At 41.0% G+C, this 21,411-nt stretch overlaps 1 protein-coding gene across 6 annotated transcripts in view; it reads right to left on the bottom strand.

Moving 5' to 3' along the window:
- Window positions 1-21,411, bottom strand: part of PTPRB (protein tyrosine phosphatase receptor type B) — a 76,872-nt gene that overhangs the window by 30,511 nt on the left and 24,950 nt on the right. For all 6 annotated transcript variants that reach the window (XR_014555316.1, XR_014555317.1, XR_014555318.1 and 3 more), the window contains 10 exons: window positions 17,827-18,105; window positions 16,786-17,043; window positions 14,806-15,069; window positions 13,847-14,116; window positions 8,519-8,779; window positions 7,931-8,197; window positions 5,095-5,358; window positions 3,772-4,035; window positions 2,652-2,915; window positions 445-708 (listed from right to left, as the gene is read on the bottom strand). Coding sequence is in view for 1 of the 6 variants with exons in the window: in XM_083698875.1 (XP_083555001.1) it covers window positions 445-708; window positions 2,652-2,915; window positions 3,772-4,035; window positions 5,095-5,358; window positions 7,931-8,197; window positions 8,519-8,779; window positions 13,847-14,116; window positions 14,806-15,069; window positions 16,786-17,043; window positions 17,827-18,105 (2,655 nt within the window). In the remaining 5 variants the exon portion in view is untranslated. The remainder of the gene's footprint in view (window positions 1-444; window positions 709-2,651; window positions 2,916-3,771; window positions 4,036-5,094; window positions 5,359-7,930; window positions 8,198-8,518; window positions 8,780-13,846; window positions 14,117-14,805; window positions 15,070-16,785; window positions 17,044-17,826; window positions 18,106-21,411) is intronic.

Raw genomic sequence — 21,411 nt, 5'->3', positions numbered from 1 at the left:
TGACTTGTGCTGGAGCAGGTAACTACAATTTAAACAGTTGTTGAGAATTTACCCATCACTGTTCTGAGATCATGAACTTACAGAAATACGGTAATGGATGAGATTCACCTAATGAACTGTGTCGGTGGAAGCCCTGCAAAGGGGTGTCCACTTGTGCAATGGGGTTTCCCACACCCCAAGAAACAGGCTCTGGAGAATCAAGAAAACCCCCAGATAGCACACTGGGGGAGGGGATCATTCTACCTGGCAATCTGATATGCTTGTGCATATAGATTGCTTGTAATTGTGCAACGTTGAATTCCACTCAATGAATTTTAGCCTGTGAACCAAAAATTGCAACTGAGTTGCTCTCTTTCCCCTTCCCCATTCCTTTGTGCTGTTCAACAGGAAACTGAACGGTCTTCTTAATTATTTTGCCCTGCTTTGATTCAGGGAGAAACTTACTTGTTCGCCCAAAGGCTGTTGAGTTGTTGTGCAAAGTTCCACTCCTTGTCTGTACAACAACCTTGTACAGCTCCCCTGCTTCCAGTTTGTTAAATGTGTGATCGTTCACATTTTTGGAAACGGTCTGGGTATCAAGGGGGTGGTTCTGATGGAATATTGTGACCGTGTAGGAATCAACATCTCCTCCTGCATGGGTCCAAACCACTTTCAAGCTGTTCGTCATTCCGTTGGGTGAAATATGAATGTTTTTGACAGCGCTTGGAACTAAAGAGGGGGAAATACCAACAAGAATGGCCAAAGAAGTCAATAAGTATTTTCTTACCATGCCAATTTTTTGGTTAAAAGTTGTGGTTAACAAAATTGTGAAAGCTAGATAATGACCAGACCACAAGACATGGAAGGCTTTTACCTTGTGATTTTTGTAACAGAGTATTAAAAGGTTAGCATTAAAGCAGGATGCAGGAATGGCACAGTCAAGTTGGAGAGGAATGGCAGATCTCTGTCCATGAACCCACGGAAAGCACATGGTCATGACAAGTGGCATTTCAGGATGTGGTGGTAACAGGATGAGGGAAGGTGCCAAATTCCTGCACCTGAATGCACATATAGCCAGAGTCCTGTGCTCAGATGGCAGTTAACATTCTGGGTGCAGCTGCGCACTGCTGTTCTGTGCTGCTGCTTTGTTACTTTGTCACTGGTGGTTTTATTTTATGATTTCAATGTAAATGCTACTTATTTTCATTGTGGCACTCGCCATGGGACCATTCAGTGAAGGTTCACTTAATATTATATAGTTACAATACAGAGAACGAGAAAGAGAGAGACAGAAACACAGAGAGAAAGATACAAAGAGGCTGTCGAGAAGTGACGAGCTAAAAAGGCAAGTGTCAGAGGGAGAGAAAATAAATAATTTGAACTTGTTATATAATGGGCCGTATTATACATGGCAAAGGGAGACCTGAGTTTTTAAAAAAACATGACTGGCCTAATAGCAGGAGGTAGCGGGTGAATGTAAAGTGATCAAAGGGACAGGCAGCTGAAGGTTGATGACCATTCCTGTCAGGTGGTGGTGGTGGTTGCTCGTGAGTAACCAGGCAGGACTCTGACCTGTCTTTTGCAGGTTTTATTGGTGCAAAACTATTTACAGTGCAGAACCACAGAGTTCATGTTTGTCTTAGTCATTTGCAGAATCCGGGAGTGGCCCCTTCCGGCTTCTCCCCCAACATAAGAACTTCGGCACCCCAAGCCTCCGCCTCCCTTCATTGCGTTTTACCACTCTGTGCAAGGTGGGCGACGGAAGAGGCGTGTTTCCCTCCTGGCCAGCCTGGCAAGGTGAGGTGCTGGGGCTCCCAGCAGCATCCTCTGGCCCTTTCCTTCTTCTCCACTGGACGTGTGGCTTTCGCCACCACAGGAAGAGGAACTACTTCACAGGATTTTCGGAGGCTCCCTGTATCCCAACGACCCCTCTGCCTCCCTCTCCTGTTCTGATGGCAGACCCCTGACAATTCCCATCTGCTAATAATTCTTCTATCCAACTTTCTTTCTCCCATGCAGGTTTGTTTCCAGCACTAGAGTTTGAATTGAAGGAAAAATGAATTTAGGGGTTATAAGGTAAAGGTAAAGGGACCCCTGACCATTAGGTCCAGTCGTGGCTGACTCTGGGGTTGTGGCGCTCATCTCGCTTTATTTGCCGAGGGAGCCGGCGTATAGCTTTCGGGTCATGTGGCCAGCACGGAAACACCGTTTACCTTCCCACCGGAGTGGTACCTATTTATCTACTTGTACTTTGATGTGCTTTCAAACTGCTAGGTTGGCAGGAGCAGGGACTGAGGAACGGGTGCTCACTCCATCGCGGGGATTCGACCTTCTGATCGGCAAGTCCTAGGCTCTGTGGTTTAACCCACAGCGCCACCTGTGTCCCATTTAGGGGTTATACAGTGATGGGGAAACAAGATGGCACAAAGTGAGTGAGTCAGTACTCCTTACTTGCTTGCCTCCTTTCCACTTTAAATCACCACTCCATCCCCAGTTTTACATGTGATTAGGGCAGAATAATGTTTAAAGACATAGGTCTGCCTGTGTCTTTAGTGGTGATAAATGGCGCCTATATTTCTCAGTCTGACCTATCAGTTTCTGAAAACCTGCAAAAAATCAGATTGCAACGTACCAACACAGACAGACTCTGTTTGATATACACTTTTCCTAACCTGTCAGTCCTTGTATAAAAGTAGCTCGTTCTGCTTTTCCACTAATTGTGATGACAACAATTTTGTAAAGGCGTCCTGGAGTTAGAGATGTGAACCTGAATTCTTCAAAGGTGTTTTCAAGGTGATTGGGTGGGAAAACCTTCATGTCGTTGAACAGAAGCTGTATCTCATACTGATCAACATCGCCATCAGCTTTGGACCAAGTAATATACAGCTCTTCAGTGCTTTTACCGCTTAGAGTCAATTTCTTTACAGATTCTGGGACTGGGAAAGGAATGACAGGACATTGTCAGGCAGCAATAATGACTATTACTGAAAAAGAAATAAACTGACCACAAAGGTATATGAAATGCCAATACATTGCTGAAAGCAATTATGTGTGGAGCATAAAAGTCTAGTTTGTGGAAAAACAAAGTCACAGATATATTTTGCATATGTATAATTTCTCATAGGCTCACACAATTTTTGTAAATACATGTCTGCATGGTGACCTATATTAATTTATTAATAATACAAACATGTGGTATAACAATTTGGAGAAAGCAAACCACACCAAACTTCAATGAATGGTTAATGACACTGATTTCAATAAGATACACTGATGATACCTGGGATAAACTACTACAATGTTGTAGGCCATGTTCAATTTTTTTAAACTTTCAAATTCCAAAAATGAGGGGAATTTGCTAAAAAGTGGGCACATGACTCGGGAATTCAAAAGATATTCGATTTAAATTAATATAATTTAGTTTTGCTTGGTAAATAAGGTGTGTGTAAAATTGCATAGAAATCATTAAAAATGATTGCCAAGTACTTGCAGTTATATTAATATATTATACATATTTTACATTACCTGACATTTTCAGAAAGTAAAATGAAAAATTCTTCAGTTTTCTGAAAACAGCTTCTTTGTTTCTCAGTCAACATAGACTTACCAAGCTAAATGTTGTCCAATTACAAAAATAATAGCAGATTTGAATATCCACCCCAAAAAACGTATTTTGAAGACCCCTCACTGAAGAAATTTGCAAAAACTGTAACACTGGATATTTAAAAATTAAATTGGACGTTTTCAATATTGAGAAAATATTATTATTATCCACCTGGAGCATTTATTTACCTGTCCTTCCACTGGCCCTTTCACTAGTCTCATATTTTCCACTCTTTGTGCTGACCGTGACACTATAAAGTCTTCCTGGAACCAAGTTAGTGAACACACTTTCGTTTTTATCCTTGGGGACGGTTTTTGTTTGGATGAAGTCATTGTTGTGCTTGATGATCACTTCATAATTATCATAGTCTCCTGTGGCGTGTTGCCAAGACACCTTTAAATAGTCACTTCTTGCAGAATTGCTCACTGTAAGTCCCTGGACGCTTGAAGGCACTGAAAAGATAGAACACCCTCCAACGTGTCCTGATTTCAGAAATAATAAACGTGCAATGCAGACTGAGGCTAATTTGAGAAAGAAATTGGTGTGTGTGTGTGTGTGTGTGTGTGTTGGGAGTAGAGAGAAGACAGTGAAGTCCAGCCAGATCCAGCTGTTGTCATGCATAGTTAATGTGACTAGATGGGCCAAAATGTGGATGGAGATGTAAGTTCAGACCCCATCCAGATTCAACTGAAAATAAGACGACAACATTCACATTTTTTGCTGAATCCCAATCCAGCAAGTGATATATGCCTGGGTCATGTTACTTGGACCAAGGTAGGCATGTTTTATTTCAGGGGTGGCAAAATTTGGCCCTCCACATGTTACTGAACTACAGTGCTCATCATCCCTGACCATTGGGCCATGCTTGCTGCAGCTGATGGGAACTGTGGCTGAGTAACATTTGAAGGACAAAAGGTTTCTCACCCTTGTTTTATTCGGACATGTGAAATCTGAGCAAAGAGACAAACTACCTCTGCCACGGATTCTCTCTCAGTCTCAGGTTTCCTGAGATATAAATGACCTTTAACAAGGGATCTTTTGCAAGAAGATTTCAGGAGAAATAGACACCTGAGACTGCAATTGAGGTGTGACTCAGTAGGGCTTACTTCCAAGTAGACATGCATAGGATCGTACTGTCACATGTCCTTGTCCTTTACTGCCTTGGTATAAAATGCATTTCACTGGAAAATGTGCATGCAAATATTTCTAAGCTACGAATGTCTATTTTTAAAAATGTTTTTTTCCCCTTTTGTACACTTTCCCTAGAATATAATTAAACATTCTTATGAAGAAGTCGTTTGAAATCATTTGACATGTTGCTTTTAAGATTAGAGGGACCAACATCTACAGCAGATGTTGTTCCTCTGTTGTCATATCATCATTTCCCTCTTTTCCGATTTACCCCATGCTCCCTGCAGTTGTATAAATAAAAATATATATGCCTAGGAACAGTGACATGGTTTCTCTGTGACTGCAAGTATATCGTATACCTCTTTCCTTCACCTTTTTACCTGTTCTTTCCTGACTGAAGGATTGCTTTTCATATTTTCCACTCTTTGTAGTTATTGTCACATCGTAGAGTCGCCCAGGAGTGAGGGTGTTGAAGGAACATTCATTGGCAGATTTTGCAATGGTGACAGTATGAACAGTCTGCCCTTTATGAGAGAGTGTTACCAAATAGCTGTCTACATCTCCAACAGCTGGCAGCCAGGAAATACTGAGGTAATCGCTCCGCCCTGAATTGTTCACTGTTACTCCGCTTACACTGGAAGGAACTGTACAACAAAGCATTAAAACAAACATGTGTTTTCAGTGTATTTAGAGAAATTCCTCATGCTGTATAATAGGACTTTTTTTTTCTTATAGTGGACCGAAACCTAATACAGTGGTACCTCGATTTAAGAACAGCCCTGTTTACGAACTATTTGGTTAACGAACTCTGCAAAACCGGAAGTAGTGTCCTGGTTAGGGTTAGGGTTAGGAAAGCGCGCCTTGGTTTAAGAACAGTTTCAGTTTAAGAACGGATTTCTGGAACGGATTAAGTTCGTAAACCGAGGTACCACTGTGCATATTTCCTGCAGGTGGCTATGATAAAGGCTAATATAATACTTTTATAACTTTTAAAACTACCTCTTATATGTGAGAAATATACAGTTTGCATGCACACATGGTATAAGTGCTGTTCACTGACTCAGCAAATTCTTAAGAGCAATATGCAGCTAAGTCACAGAACATAAATGAAACATCAAAGTCCCTGGAATTTTATTTACAATTTTGAAGAGGGAAAACCTCCCCCAGAAGAAAGCCAAACTCAACCAAAGAAATACAGCAAGCACCTGGAGTAACACAACTTACTAATTTCACAAGAGGCTGTTGTACATTAAAACTGGTAAAAGCATCACAGCAGATAATTCTAAGAATTACATAGAAATATTGAGAGTTTCGCACCCTCTAGTGGAAAGAATTATGAATAATTTTCTAAGAGGTGAAACAAAGTTTATGCAGGTCAGCCCTGTAGTCACCCTTTCTTGTTAGGACCACAAGCGGATACCAAAACGTGTTAAAGCAAACAAAATAGTTTATGCTATAACAAAGAAATTTTAAAAAAACTAGTGTGGCGTTTGTTTTCTTGAAAATTCAGTTCTATCTCAATGACAACAATTTTTAAAAGCCAACTTTAGAAACAGAGTATGTTACAATGCCATCACAGGGAAATATTTAAAGAGTGATGAGAATAATATGCATATCTTTTCCTTTTTGAATTCAATGAGACCGAGTCCTTAACTTTGTGCAGTATTTGCTGCATAATAGACTTCCTTTCAGAAACTTATAAAAATGCTTGATAAACATGAAATAAAATGGATGCTATATAAAGGAACAAACTAAGCAACTGGAAACGAATTGTGGAAAGCATTTGGATTTTTTTAAAAAACTGGTTGCTGGGTGGACTTATTTGTCCAGAAACTCTGAAAAGGCCTCATGCTGACTTGCATACATTGGAAAAATAGGAAATTAGGCCTGAGTTACAGCCTAGGTGGCCAGCCAGCTATTGGGCACAGCACAGTTTCTCTTCTTCTAGGACTGTTTTCATGATCTCCCATTAAGCCTCAAGAAAAATGCTTCTATGATTGCGAGTATAGTAGTGCTTTAAAAGGATAATTTAGGATATTTTTTTCCCCAGGTCACTTTAAGCTCTCTCATTATTTCACCCTTTATCAATAAACACCCAATGCTCTTCTACGCATCATAATAACTGCAGAAGAAAGAAACTCTTTAATTCTTACAGCAGACAAACAAACGTGCTTCATCACTGTCTTTAAACAGCTAAAACTGAAAAGCAGAACAAAGGGAAGTCCAAGGGGTGGAGTTTAACTCCAGCCCCTAATACAATGGCCTAACATTTAACACTCAATGTTCATGTTACTATATATGCTGTTGTTGTCAGGGTCATTTCTTATAGGGTGACTGTGATCATGAAAAATCCACACTCAATCAGGGAAAGTCTTCAGTCAGGAGGGGGGTGGGGAGGCTCTTCCAGATTATGCTTTGTTGTCCTGTTCTCTGTCGTTCTTTAATTGGAGACTGTCATGTTATAATTAAAAAATAAATTAAAAATCTGGGAGGGCGGGAAGCAGCATTTTGCCCCACCTTGGCTGCAGAGCTAAGCTAGATGTGTTTAGTTCTCCCAAGAATTACCAGAAGTAATATGTATGTGTATGTATATGTGTATATATATATATATATATATATATGTGTGTGTGTGTGTGTGTGTGTGTGTGTATATATATATATGGCCACATCCCAATGGGATATATTTCCAACATATACAAAACACTCAACAAATAAACTCCACTCCTAAATGCTTCAGTTCTGCTACTGACAAACCTTTAGTTAAAAAAAATGTGTCTGTCATTTTTTAAAAATTCAGTTTTTTAAAGATCATTGTCATATTAATGGTCAGCCATGACACATTCTTGCGATCCCTGCATTTTAGTGATGATACAGAAGGTCTTTGAACTAAAGACATTTTCTCTCTCTCTCTCTCTCTCTCTCTCTCTCTCTCTCTCTCTCACACACACACACACACACACAAATGCATATATGGCTGGAACTGAGAAGCTCAAGACTAGAGAACCCATGATGCTGTGCAAGTGTGGATAAAGCACAATATACAAAACACGCGGAACCTTTTGCTGAATTGAACTATGAAACAACAGTGAAACATGGCTGCACATGGAGGAAAGCTAAAGCACTGAGTGATATATTTTTGTGGGATGGAAAATAGAACACTGCCTGTGATTTTCACATTTTTCTATCTCAACAAAGCTTTCATTTATTCCCCTTTACCTGTTCTCCCTTCTGCGATTGCTTGTCTTGAAGATACTCCTCCACTAACCGTGGTGACAACCACTGAGTAGAGCCCTCCAGGTTTTAGAGACTGGAAGTGGTATTTGTTGGTGTCGCTAGGAACACTTTCGTTTTTTATGACAACGTTTTCATGAATGAGTAAGACTTGGTAAGAATCCACATCTCCGTGGGCCCTTATCCAGCTGGTGAACAGGCTGTTGCTTGTTCCTTGGTTTGCCATGTTTAAACTTGTCACTTGTGCCGGAACTGCAATTCAAGGCCAGAATCGTGGTCAATGAACAGATAAAAGATTATTTATCCTAAACAAACCCAACAACCCTAACAGCTGCAACAATACAGTTGTGTATATTGATTAAAACACCACAATGTCATTCACAATAGTTTTGAGTGTGCACATCCCCTACTTTAAAAAGACATAGAATCATAGAACTGTAGAGTTGGAAGGGACCCTGAGGCCCATCTAGTCCAACCCTCTGCTATACAGGAATATCAAGTTCCCAGAAAGCAAAACATGATGCTTGCTGTTTAAGGAAAGCTCGAAGAAACATTATGCCAACCGTATGGTACCTGTGCGTCCCACAACAGAAGTCCTATTGCTCAGATCCCCACTTATGCTGGTGACTGTAGCCATGTACTTCCGCCCAGGTAACAGGTCTGTGTAAGTGAATTCTTTGGCTTCTTTCGCAAGAGCCTTGTTTATGACCGTGAGGCTTCTGTCTCCCAGTGAAACCACATAACCATCCCACTCGGCCAGAGGCGTCACCCACATGATGGTGAGAGAGGATTCATTGGCGTGCTTTACACGGAGCTGGAGAACTGGCTGTGGAGCTGTGGGAAAGAGAAACAGGGGGTGGGGGGGGAGGAGAGAGAGGAATACTTAACACCAGATGAGCCACAGCAAGAGGGGATTTCACAACCCGACAAAATATGAATACCGTTACACATTTCAGCTATCATGCTAATGCTCAATGCGGAACTTGACTGCAAACAATGGGCTGAACCATAGTAGTTACGATTTCTGTTACAGGAAAATAGATACAATGGATTAAACATGAATAATCGTTACATACGTCCCAACAAACTGATGACAGTTGGCAACATTAGTTAGTGAACAGACATTGATTAAAGCAGCTGTGATACTATCTGTATTCTACTCAGCTTGCTGTGTTTCCTCTACAGGTTGCTTTATTATTATTATTTACATTTCTATTCCGCTTTCTATTTTTTTTTTAAAAAAAATCTCAAAGCAGTTTACCACGCATGGAAACATCAAATAAATAAATAAAAATCCAAAATAAAACATTACTGAAGAAAGTCAAATATAAAGCGTACATTCGAAGCGACATAATTAACAGGAAACTAAAAGATTATCTTAAAGATTCCGAAACAAATCATTACAAAGGAGGCCAACTACATTTAGTGCAGCAAAGTTCACAAACAAAAAGCACTGAGCATTTCAAAAGGAAACATTGCTAAAGGAAGTCTGTTATAAAATGCGCATTCAAAACAGCACAATTAACCAGAGAATAAAATAACATCTTAAGCACAGGGTTTGCGACTCATAATATCAACATGAGATGGGCACCAATTCTCACTGCTTCTGTAGGGTGGTAGCTGCCCCACACCACCGCCAGACATGCCTAGCAAAAACATTCAGGAAAGCTGCACAGATGGGCCTCATCCATAAGTCAGAAGAGAAAAGGCAGCCATGCAGAAGCAATTTCAAGCAACCCCCACACCCTAGCCAAATGAATACAGGAAACAGACATATGTTTATTAAGCCCAGTAATAGCTATTCTGACAGGTAATAGCTCTCAAAAAGAAGTGTTTTAAATTACTTGCAACCTGATCCTTTTTAACAGAGGATGCCAAAGACCGAGGGTGGGAGTGGGATGGGACTTCTGCATGCAATTCCTTATTCTGGCACTGCCGGGGTTGGACTCGATGATCATTATGATCCCTTTCAATTATATGATATGATCTACCACAGAGTTATGGCCCTTCCCCAGTGAGAAACACCCCATCATAACCATGCTTCAGCTCACAGCTTTCAAAACCTGTGCAGTTTACTTTTTGCAGATTAGCAAGTTGCTTTTTCAAAGAGCTTTCCCTTTCCTTTTAAAGCACAATACTTTTATTAGGTGAACCCAAATATCACCGTGTGCAAGCACTTTAGTTCTCCAGAAGGTTAGAAAGCCTGGCTTCATTTATCATCTAGCTTCGTGAAGAGTTATGGAGAACTCAAAAGCTTGCATGCTATTTTGCGACTTTTTGGCAGGACTGATGAAAGTTACTGCCCTAATGTGGATTTTGGAAATTTTGTTATGGGCCAGTGTGGTTACCTTTACTTTTTGTGTTTCTTTTGGTTTTCTGTCTGCAAGTTACCGGTACTATTAGAACAGGCTTTATTCTCTTGCTATTAAATGAAAACGCGTGTGTTAAGTATCAAAGATGGCAACGAAGCTCCATCTGCTATTTAGCTATGCTATTAGGATTTAACAACGTAGCTCCTAATTTATGAAAGGCTTTAAACAGAGTACAATGTGTGTGGGAGGAACATTTGTTCAGCTATTCAACAAATGGAGTGTTCACTCATGAAAATTCACAATCTGTATGTAATCAGATTTTAAACTAAACTAAACTGAACAAATCAAAAGGTATGATCCAGTGATTTACAGAAATGTCTGGGAGTTTCTGTGAGATGCAGGATTCTGTATCTGCATCTAATTGGCTTCAGTTTCTTAAAACAGCACAGAACACTTTTTATCAACTGAGACTTGAACTCAAGAGCCTAACCTTATAGCTCTATTTAGTAACATCATTTTAATTCATCTCCTATGTGGAATGACTAAAACAGACACGAGACACCATAAGTACTGTCTCTAAATGGGAACGTTATTGTTACCGAATAGCAGTTTCCCTCCACTAAGTTAAAAGGATTTGCTTCAGAATGACATCAAAAGGATGCTTGTTGAACTTTGCAAGATCACAAAATGACTATGAATAGCGCATTCCTACAATCCACAATAATCTGGCATTCTGTGGTTATGAAAAAAATATGGTGTCAAAGAGTCAAAAAGCATGCAACGTCTAAAGAATCAAAAGGGAGGGTGTAGCAGGAAAAATAATCAACACGAGGTGTAAGATAAGGCACAGTTTCCCACCCTGATTTCTTATACACCCTTCTATCTATTGTTTTCCAGGCTACTCCCTTCCTTTTTGTAAATTTTGAATACTTGGCTTGCTGCACACAGCAATAGCTTATTTCAGGAGGAGGCAAATTCCATTTCATGGGCCAGTTATGGTTAGTCTCCAAGGCTTTTTTATGCAGGGCAGTTTCTTGTCAAAATGATAAGAAAACCAGTTTTCAGTTCATTAATAAATAATAATAATAATAATAATAATAATAATAATAATAATATCTAAACCTTGTGCTTAAATAAGTATCAGTAGGTGATAGGAGACATCACAATGTGATATTCTGTTCCAAAAATCACGCTCCTTTAGATTAATGACCGCACAACAGGCAAGCATAAATGTATATACTATTAATACTTCTTCTGTTTGATTTTTATACAATACCAACAATGTGGCAGTTTGGGGGAGGTTCTCATCATTCAGCACCTATTTGCTCTCTCTGTTTCTGTCAAATCAATTCACAGGAACTGATGTAGACACATAGGGTCCGCTTGCCACACACCCCAGCCCAGCCCGCCCACCTTCCTCCAACTGTGACCCAAATAATCTGGTCCCTCCCAGTAAACCAGCTGCAGACAGCTTGCTCTGTTCTTGCCTGTGCTGTGCCCATTCTACTTTTCCTTATAACAATGCTTTTTCTTATAACTGAAGCATCTCACGCCTGCCACCACTGCCACTGCCAGAGACTGCTGCCATTGGAAAAGTATCCAGCAGGTAGGCATTCCTGCAGTTGTGCAATCAAACCACAGACCATGGACCTACTAGCCATTTCCCCTCTGTCAAGAACAGTGTTTTACAGCAGCAACAGCAGTGTGAGACTTGGGGCGCTGCATCTAGGGAGGTGAAAAGGCACAGGTTGCCCGTGAGTGGTAGGTAAAATGTAAAATGTAAAGGACCCCTGGATGGTTAAGTCCAGTCAAAGGCTACTATGGGGTGCGATGCTCAACTTGCTTTTCAGGCCAAGGGAGCTGGCGTTTATCCACAGTTTTCCAGGTCATGCGGCCAGCATGACTAAACCGCTACTGGTGCACGGAGGACCTTGACAGAAGCCAGAGCGCATGGAAACGCCGTTTATTTTTCCTCTGCAGTGATACCTATTTATCTACTTGCACTGGTGTGCTTTTGAACTACAGTGGACCCTCGGGTAACGTAACATTCAGGTTGCGGACCTGGCAAACCCGGAAGTGTATATTTCCAGGTTTCGCCCCACGCACATTCATAGAAGCACTCTGCACGCTTCACGCATGTGCAGAAGTGCTCTGCGTGCCACGTGCATGCACAGAAGCACTCTATCGTGCTGTGCGCATGCGCAAAAGGGGCACCTCATGTTGCAGACTTTCGGGGTACGTAAAGACCCTCGGAATGAATTAAGCTCGTATCCGGAGGGTCCACTGTACTAGGTTGGCAGAAGCTGGGACAGAGCAATGGGAGCTCACCCTGTTGCATGGATTCGAACCAACAAACTTCTGATCAACAATCCCAAGAGCAAGAAACCAAAACCAACTTGGCAATGTTTCTTTCAGTAGTCATACGAATCAATGACCAGCATACCCACGACTAAACAAATAACGCTTCAGTCTCCCTTCCCTGGGGGGTTGTCTATATGAGTCTGTATTTTATTCTGTATCTATGTTATGGGTCGTTGGACCATTATAAAGATTATTATTATTACTTGAAATATGGCCTTTTGTTTATTCTGGCCACATATATCCCATACATTTTAAGCAGTGTCATACCACTTTAAACAGTCATGGCTTCCCCCAAAGAATCCTGGGAACTGTAGCTTGTTTAGTTGCTGAGAGATGTAAGGAGACACCCTATTCCCCTGGCAGTGTTATAATTCCCAGCGTGGTTTAGCGATCTATGCATCTCCCCAGGAAAATTTGGAAATTGTAGCTCAGTGAGGGGAATAAGGGCATTCTAGGGACGCGGGTGGTGCTGTGGGTTAAACCACAGAGCCTAGGACTTGCTGATCAGAAGGTCGGCGGTTTGAATCCCCGCGACAGGGTGAGCTCCCATTGCTTGGTCCCTGCTCCTGCCCACCTAGCAGTTCGAAAGCACGTCAAAGTGCAAGTAGATAAATAGGTACCGCTCTGGCGGGAAGGTAAACAGCGTTTCCGTGTGCTGCTCTGGTTCACCAGAAGCGGCTTAGTCATGCTGGCCACATGACCCGGAAGATGTACGCCGGCTCCCTGGGCCAATAAAGCGAAATTTGCGCCGCAACCCCGGAGTCGACCATGACTGGACCTAATGGTCAGGGGTCCCTTTACCTTTACCTTTAAGAGCTCTTAGCACCCTTAACAAACCATAGTTTCCAGAATTATTTGCGAGAAGCCATGGCAGTTACATGACATCCACTTAAAAGACGTCACATAACAGGTAATGCAAAAGATTTCAGTCTGAGTAAACAATAGGTTGCTTATTATAAACGTGTAAAACTATACCTATCGCAATACGGACAGTGAAAATAAAATGTTTAAGCCACCTTCTCGTGACTGATCTCTACAGATACACTTAATGCTCATTGAATCTGCTCATGCAAACACAGCCAACATTAGAATAGCATTATAAATTCACACATAAGCATTTCGCAAAGGCAAATGCATCCCATAATAGACTACATCTAATCACCCACAAACAATCTCTCTGTCAGTTTTCAGGGTTTCTTTCTGACTACCATAAAAAAAGTTTGCTTACCTGTCCTGCCCTTGCAGCGTGCTGTGTTCTTCAAGTCTCCACTTACGACAGTAACTTCCACCTCATACTGTCTTCCTGGAATAAGCCTTAAACCAGTGATAATATATTCCCTTTGGTCCTTCTCCACTGTAGTATTCAGCAGCACCGTAGCATGGTCAAACAGCACAATACAGTACTTCTCCCAGTCTCCAGTAGGGGGCAACCAGTTCACTTTCAGAGCTCTTAATGAGCCCATGCTGTCGGCTTTCAGCTCTGAAACTTTCTGGGGAACTGAAACATATAATTTCAACAACATGAAACAGAAGACTGTGTTCTATCATGGAAGAGGTCATTGGTTTACAAGTGTACTTCAGTTAACAACCTTCTAGTCAATAGCTTCCCATATTTGTTCTCAAAATGACTAGGCAATACTGGAAGCATGAATTTAACATTACTTTTCAATGCCCAATGAAAGAACAGTATATGGTTCTGTTTCCTGTATCAGGCCAGCAATGGGGGACAATTGTAAGGGAGGAATGGCATGTGGGTGGGAATGCTTTTTTTATCCAGCTAGACTCTGAAACTAGAAGTGACCAGGCTGGGGTGAAGAATGGCTGATACGTAGGGTCCTTGAACAGTGAACTGTTGGGGCACACTTAAGCATTCCTCTTGACAGCAGTTCTGTCCTGCCGTACCCAACCTCACAGTCCAGACTGTCTCATCAAACGCAGGCCAGGGCCATGTGTTTTCTGAGATAATATCAAGATCTGTCCTGATCTTCCTTCAGAGGATATAACATGGATTTGCTAAAAGTAGGCTGCTGCAGATAGACCGGTCAGTAGAGAGAACTGCAAGTGGGTACAATGTTTTTGTATTCTACTGAAACCAAAATCTTGTCTTTCCCCATAATATCTCCTGTATGGAAGGTAATAGGTGGAAAACATGAAAGTGTTTCTGATTAGAAAGTTGTAGAAACGTACCGGTCCTGCCATATGCTGTCGCTCCAGTGAACAATTCACCACTGACTGTGTTGACATCAACTTGATAAAGACGTCCCGATACTAGTTTGTTGAAGTATGTCCCTGTAACATGTGACTCTAAAGATTTCCTTTCTTTAACAGATCCAAGATGAAACAAGGTGACGTTGTAGAAATCAAGGTTTCCTGGAGGCCCCTTCCACGTCACTTTTAGGGAATCCAAGCTGCCGTCATTAGTTACCAGCAAATCTAAAACTTTGGCTGGAACTATTTTTATAAAAAAAAGAGTAAGAAATTTATCGGCTGTGTAAACTTCAGAACTGTATGTAATACTGGAAACTAGGATAACAATGCACAGAACAGTAATAGATACTATGGCTGAGTACAAAAATGTTTCTCAAAATTTGGGAAATGATACCCTTTTAAGTGATTATTCACAAATCATTCATAAAGGGTAGCAATGGTGTTGACTCGGGTGGCCTTTAGAGGCAGCAATGCCTTCACTAAATGGGCTTAATTGTTCCTTAGTGAAATCAGCAAATAGCCAAATCTGACAGCCAAATAGACTGTAACATCATCACATCTAGTACACAATCCCTATTTGTCAAGGAACACTTGTGGAAGGGCAGAAGTGAGGAAAACAGCAGCAGTGAAGAGGAAAAATAGTGGATGCCATCTAGAAAGCAGCCTTGGAAATTGCACGATTAAATGGGTTTAGCAGGGTTTATCTTCTCTGTGTAACCAGGGGGTGGGAACCAGATTCAGTCAGTGAGCTGGGTCCCAAATTTCCCCACCCCACAGACTATCAACCACCATGCATTACATGACATTAGGTGATCTGACTTCAACATTCTGTCTTAGAGAAAATCCCCAATTACAGAGAATCTATTAAGTTGGAAGGGGCCCTAAGGATCATCTAGTCCAAACTCCTGCAACACAGGAATATGTAGCTGTCCCTTATGAGGATCAAACCTGCAACCTTGGCATTATCAGCACCACACTCTAACCAACTGAGCTATCCAGATTATAATGGCATAATATTGCTAATTTATACCCCCCTTCATCTGAGGATCACAGGGTGGTTTACAGTTTAATTAGAATTCTTTGTTGATCTGACACAGGACATAGCCCTACCACAGTGCTAGAGCATCTGCTTTGAACACAGATGGCCCCAGGTTCAATATGGTGTCACTGAGTCTACAGCAGTGATGGACAACATGTCGTTTGGGGACTCCAGTGGTTTTGGGACTCTAATTCCCAGTAGCTTCAACCAGCATGGCCAAGATTCAGGGTTAATGGGAACTACAATCCAACACCATTGGGAAAGCCACAGAATTTTGAGCAACCATATTTAACTGCTTTTGAAGCTGGCTTTTTGACTACTATCTAATATTTTGTTTACGGCAACAGTGCTTACACAAAACATCCAAGTGAAATGGTCAATGCACAGAAAGTCTAAAATACAAATGATGAATAGAGTTACCTTAATTCAGAGTCTAAACGAGTAAAGCGAATGTTCAGAAATACCTAACATGTGCCAACAGCTGACTTTATTATATTCAGTTGCTCTGATCCAGCAATTGGCTGCTGTGGGTTGGATCTCTGATGTGTGCTCCTTGGACTCCTCCAAGGGGAATGCTTGGAGCTACTTCCATTACTGATGCGAGAGGGACAACCCATATATGCTGGTGACTCATATGCACTCAGATTTACACACGAGACTCTGAATTACACAAATCTCCTAAAGATCTCAAGCAGCTCGAGACTGCAGCCCTTCACATTTCCCCCCAAAATCTGCAGGCACTCCTTACAATCTCCTGCGCTGCAGTCAATCTATAGGGACATTTATATGAACAAATCTTTCAAATGTCGACTGCGATCCTCACAGGAGGCTAAGTTGTTAGATTTCTACTGAAAAATGTATTGGTAGTTTTATCCCCACACTCTGTTCTCTTATTCAAGGAAAGATCTGTAAAACCTTACCAGTCCTAATTAGTCTAAAGTTGTAGTTCTCCAGCCCTGCAGCTTTGGAAATGACAGTGAGATTATACAGACGTCCTGGTGTTAGTCCTGAAAAATTGTATGCCAAATAGTGTTTCTCTAGATCCGTTTGTTGAACTGGACCATCTTTATCCAGCAAAACCAGCCCGTATTGATCCACATTTCCAGCACCTGGCAACCACGAAACATGGATTGTTTCAGCCTTGATTAAGACCTGGATATTTTCTACTGGAGAAGGAGCTGTTAAGAGAGAAGGAGTGGGGAGGGAGAAAAATGGTTTATATACAAACAAAATTGTACAGCTGTTAAAATATTTAGGATTTGCAACACAAATGTCCTTAAAATATATTGCATATTTTACAAAACAAAGACTGTTATGCTTCACTCAAAATACTTATTTATGCTTAGAAGAGAAATCAAAATGGCTGCAATTAAAACAGAAAGCCATCCTAATGCTACTCTGATGCAATACCTATTTAAATGGCTAGATGGGATTATGGATATCACTTCGCTGATTTTCAGTAACTAACCCGTTGTCATCTTTTTAATGCGTATTTCTTGTTTGATACTATGTTTTCACCATAGCCTTTTATGGGATATGAGAAATGCAAGTGGAATAATATTATTGTAAAGGTAAAGGTAAAGAGACCCCTGACCATTAGGTCCAGTCATGGCTGACTCTGGGGTTGCGGCGCTCATCTCACTTTATTGGCCGAGGGAGCCGGCGTACAGCTTCCGGGTCATGTGGCCAGCATGACTAAGCCGCTTCTGGCGAACCAGAGCAGCGCACAGAAACGCCGTTTACCTTCCTGCAGGAGCGGTGCCTATTTATCTACTTGCACTTTGACGTGCTTTCGAACTGCTAGGGGGGAAGGAGCAGGGACCGAGCAACGGGAGCTCACCCCGTTGTGGGGATTCGAACCGCCAACCTTCTGATCAGCAAGTCCTAGGCTCTGTGGTTTAACCCACAGCGCCACCCGCATCCAATATTATTGTAGGGTTAGTCAAAGAAAGATGTCTTACCAGTAGAACCACTGATGTTAGTTGAAGGGCTCTTTTTATTTCCAGCAGCTGCACTGATCGATATAGTGTATCTGCTTCCAGGGGTGAGATTGGCAAATGTCTGTTCATTTCTTGAAAGGCCTCCAGGAACTTGGACCTCATGGACTTCGTTGGTGTTACTCTCAAGTAACTGCAGCTCATACCAGTCTACTTTTCCTAAGGATGGACTCCACCACACCTGCAAGGTTGTGCTTGTAATTCCTTCTTTTTTAATTTCAAATCTCGCAGGTGGCAAGGGGTCTGCATTCCAGAAAACAAACAAACACATAATAAACCCTAATGCAATGCACACAAATTCACTTAATCTTTTAACACGTATGAAAATAAAAGTTCTCCACAGCAGTCACTGGGAAGGTGAGCCGAAGTCAACAACGTGCCAAGGAAAAGAGCAGAAAGGAGCTCTTCAGCATGTAAGTGGTGTTTGGAGAACGGGAGAGGAACAGATGATACCTCAAAGTGGAAAAGGCTAAACCAAGCACTCTGAGGATGAGGATGGAGGAGGAAGATATTTGACTGACTGAGAGTGATCACAGTTTAAATGGGAGGGGCATAGTGGGTGATGACACAGGTGATGATAACACAGTAGGAGTTATTAGTGCACAACGCTGTCTCAGTAGCCTCTGTTGGGAGCAGGACCAAAGGCAACCCAGGTTGAAGTGGTTCACAACTCTCTTGCATTGATTTTGGTGTGGTAGCACAAATCCCTAAGTCAATCATGCCAAGCAGGCATGTTGCTTCTCACCTGGATGGCACCCCAAAGATGTTCTTCTTCATACCAGAATAGGTGCCACAGTCAAAAGGAGCACAAGAAATACAACACCACCGTGGAAAGTAACGGGGTGATTATGCAATAGCAACAGGGACACTCTCACATTTTGCTTTCTCAGAAGTAATATAAGGGTCAGAAGCTGTGTGTTGATCACTTCCACACTGCTTTTGGCCAGTGGCCTTGAGCACTGGAGAGATTTGTGTATTGCTTCTAATGTAGATGCCCCATTATCCAAATCAGTAGCTTATTGGCTGGGGCTTGCAAGAACAAACCAACTCCTCATCTGACAGGTGTGCTGCCCTCACCAATCTAGGCTACCAACTGGCCATTCCTGTATCATGCCATCTGTAATCCACCTGGTTACACTGCCTTTCTCCTCAGATTTGTACCTAGCAACCATCACTCATTTTTTCATAACTTCATGACTAGACTATTGCAATTTACTCTACAAAATACTGCCCTTGATAGCATTTTTGGAAGCTGCAGCTGCCTTCTGACAGAGGTTGGCCATTAGAAGCATGTGCCATTGGTGCTCTGATAATGGAAATTCAGGGTTCTGCCTATGTGATTTACAAAGTGCTAAAAATGTTTCTGGATGTTGGATAGTAGAATAATATGATGGTATAAGGGCTGAGGTTTAACACCTGGTAGAGTTTTATGTTTTTACCAGATTGTTACTGCCCTGAACTGTGGGATGGAGAATGCTTCAAGTCATCCAGTCCCTTTTAAAGACCTGTGTTGATTTCTGCGGAAGAATTAAGCAAATACAACTTTCTCAGGGTGCTTAAGTCTAGTTGCCCCTTAAATTAAAAATTTACACAAATGAGGAAAGACGTGGAGGTGGGATACAACTTCTAAAGCAAATTTTAAAAGGTTGCGTGCCTAGAAGGCGAAGTTCAGAAATTCAGACTTTATCTAATCTATCTAGCCCAGAACACAAAACACCCAGTCCTCTGTACATCCGTTATAACAAAGGAACAATGAGCTTGGGAAGTGCCTGGCCTGAAAAGCCCTGGCTGGAAACAAACACTTAAAAAACCATTTACATTGTTATAAAGTTCTTGACTGGCAGCTGTCCAATACCGATATATCATAGAAATAAGATATTTCTAAGAAGATTTTTTGCAGGACTCTTATCGAACACTGACTACACAATTTGACATTTAAATAAGAAATCAGTTGTGCTGAAACTTTGAAAAGTTGTGCTTTTTGTAAAGATTCCATATAAGAAGCCAATTGACCAGTTATTATTATTTCAGTTTCTATCCTGCTTCCTAGCAAAGCATTGCAAGTGGCTTCAATAGGAGGAGTCAGTATTTTACCTTCCACATCAATTTCTTGTTGCCAAATCAAATTAATGTATTGACAAAAAGCTAGTGCTCTTACAGAGGAGCTAGATGTCTATCTGTCTCAAATTTTGAAAAATATGAACCCTGTTCTCATACAAAAATGCTTTTACTTTTATTAAGTTATGTCCTGCAGTACAATAATGCCTTAGAGTATTTCATTTGCAGAGCAATCTTACGCTTGACTACTCAGAAGTAAGTCCTACAGAGTCCAATGGGGGCTTACTCCCAAGTAATGTGTACCTAGGAGTAAATCCCATAGAACACAATGGCACAGGTTTCTGAGTACACATTGACAGGATTGTACTATTACTCTTTTAAACATCCAAGTTGAAAAAGCATTTTAGAGTATTGTGCACAGGAATAGATTATATTGCACAATTGATTATATTGTATCTGAAGGGGATGAAGACTTCTTAGCTATATATGACATGTCTAACTTAGGTTTAACAATTTCATTGGTCTGCTCTGAGGACTAAGAAGAATACAACCCATTGCCTTTCTACAGTACACAATTTCCAAAAAGCATGGATATATGTTGCAAATTATATTTACAAACCAAATATGAAATGTTTTTATTTGCATAACATTTCACTTGCTGTGGAAAATAATGCTCTGTAGTCTGTTTCTACCTTGAGAACTTGTCCTATCAGTAATATGATATTGCAAGATACACCCTAATCATTATAGTGGAAGCTTTTCTGGGCTGTGTGAAATTACATTAATAATGTATCTGTTAGTTTGAGGTGTAAGTAGGTAAGGAAATGTGTCCTGAGACAATAACTAAGAATCATCACATTTGATTATTCTGCTGCCATCAATTTCAAATACAAACTACAATGCACTTTAAAACTGTGCATCTAGGACTGCATCTGATAACATATTATGGAATATTACACAAATGCTCTGTGATGATTGATGTTAAAACCTAAGAGCATTTGCAGGTCCTTTAAATATATATAGGACCGAGTATGTTTCCTTGGAAAGCTTTCATAATCACTTTCTCTTTAACTCTTAAAGCTGCAATCCTGCGCTCCACATTTACTAGGGAGTAAGTCCCACTTAACTCAGTAGGACTTACTTTTGAGTGGACATACTTTTGAGTGACTATTCATGACTAATCTCACCTATGTACCTGTAAGAAAAACCATCCATATTTTTTCAGTGTTATTCTAACTGCATTATTTGAGAAAAGAAAGTCACTTAGATGGTTACCATCAAGTATCACTCAACTATCCTGGGTAAAATCTGTATACAGCCACTAAACAACTAAAGGCAGGAAAGATGCCCAGCAGTCCAAAATGGGCTACTTCCAGGTAAGGGAGCATAGGATTGCAGCCTAAATTGGGACAAAATTACTAAAGTGAGCTTACTAAAAATAATGACTAATATAAACAGAAACTCAAAATATAAGCCCGGTTGTAAAGTACA

The sequence above is a fragment of the Podarcis gaigeae genome (genome assembly GCF_964106915.1).
Source record: "Podarcis gaigeae genome assembly, chromosome: 10".
NCBI lineage: Eukaryota > Metazoa > Chordata > Lepidosauria > Squamata > Lacertidae > Podarcis > Podarcis gaigeae.
The sequence above is the reverse complement of the archived record's forward strand: the minus strand, read 5'-3'. Positions and strand labels throughout refer to the sequence as shown.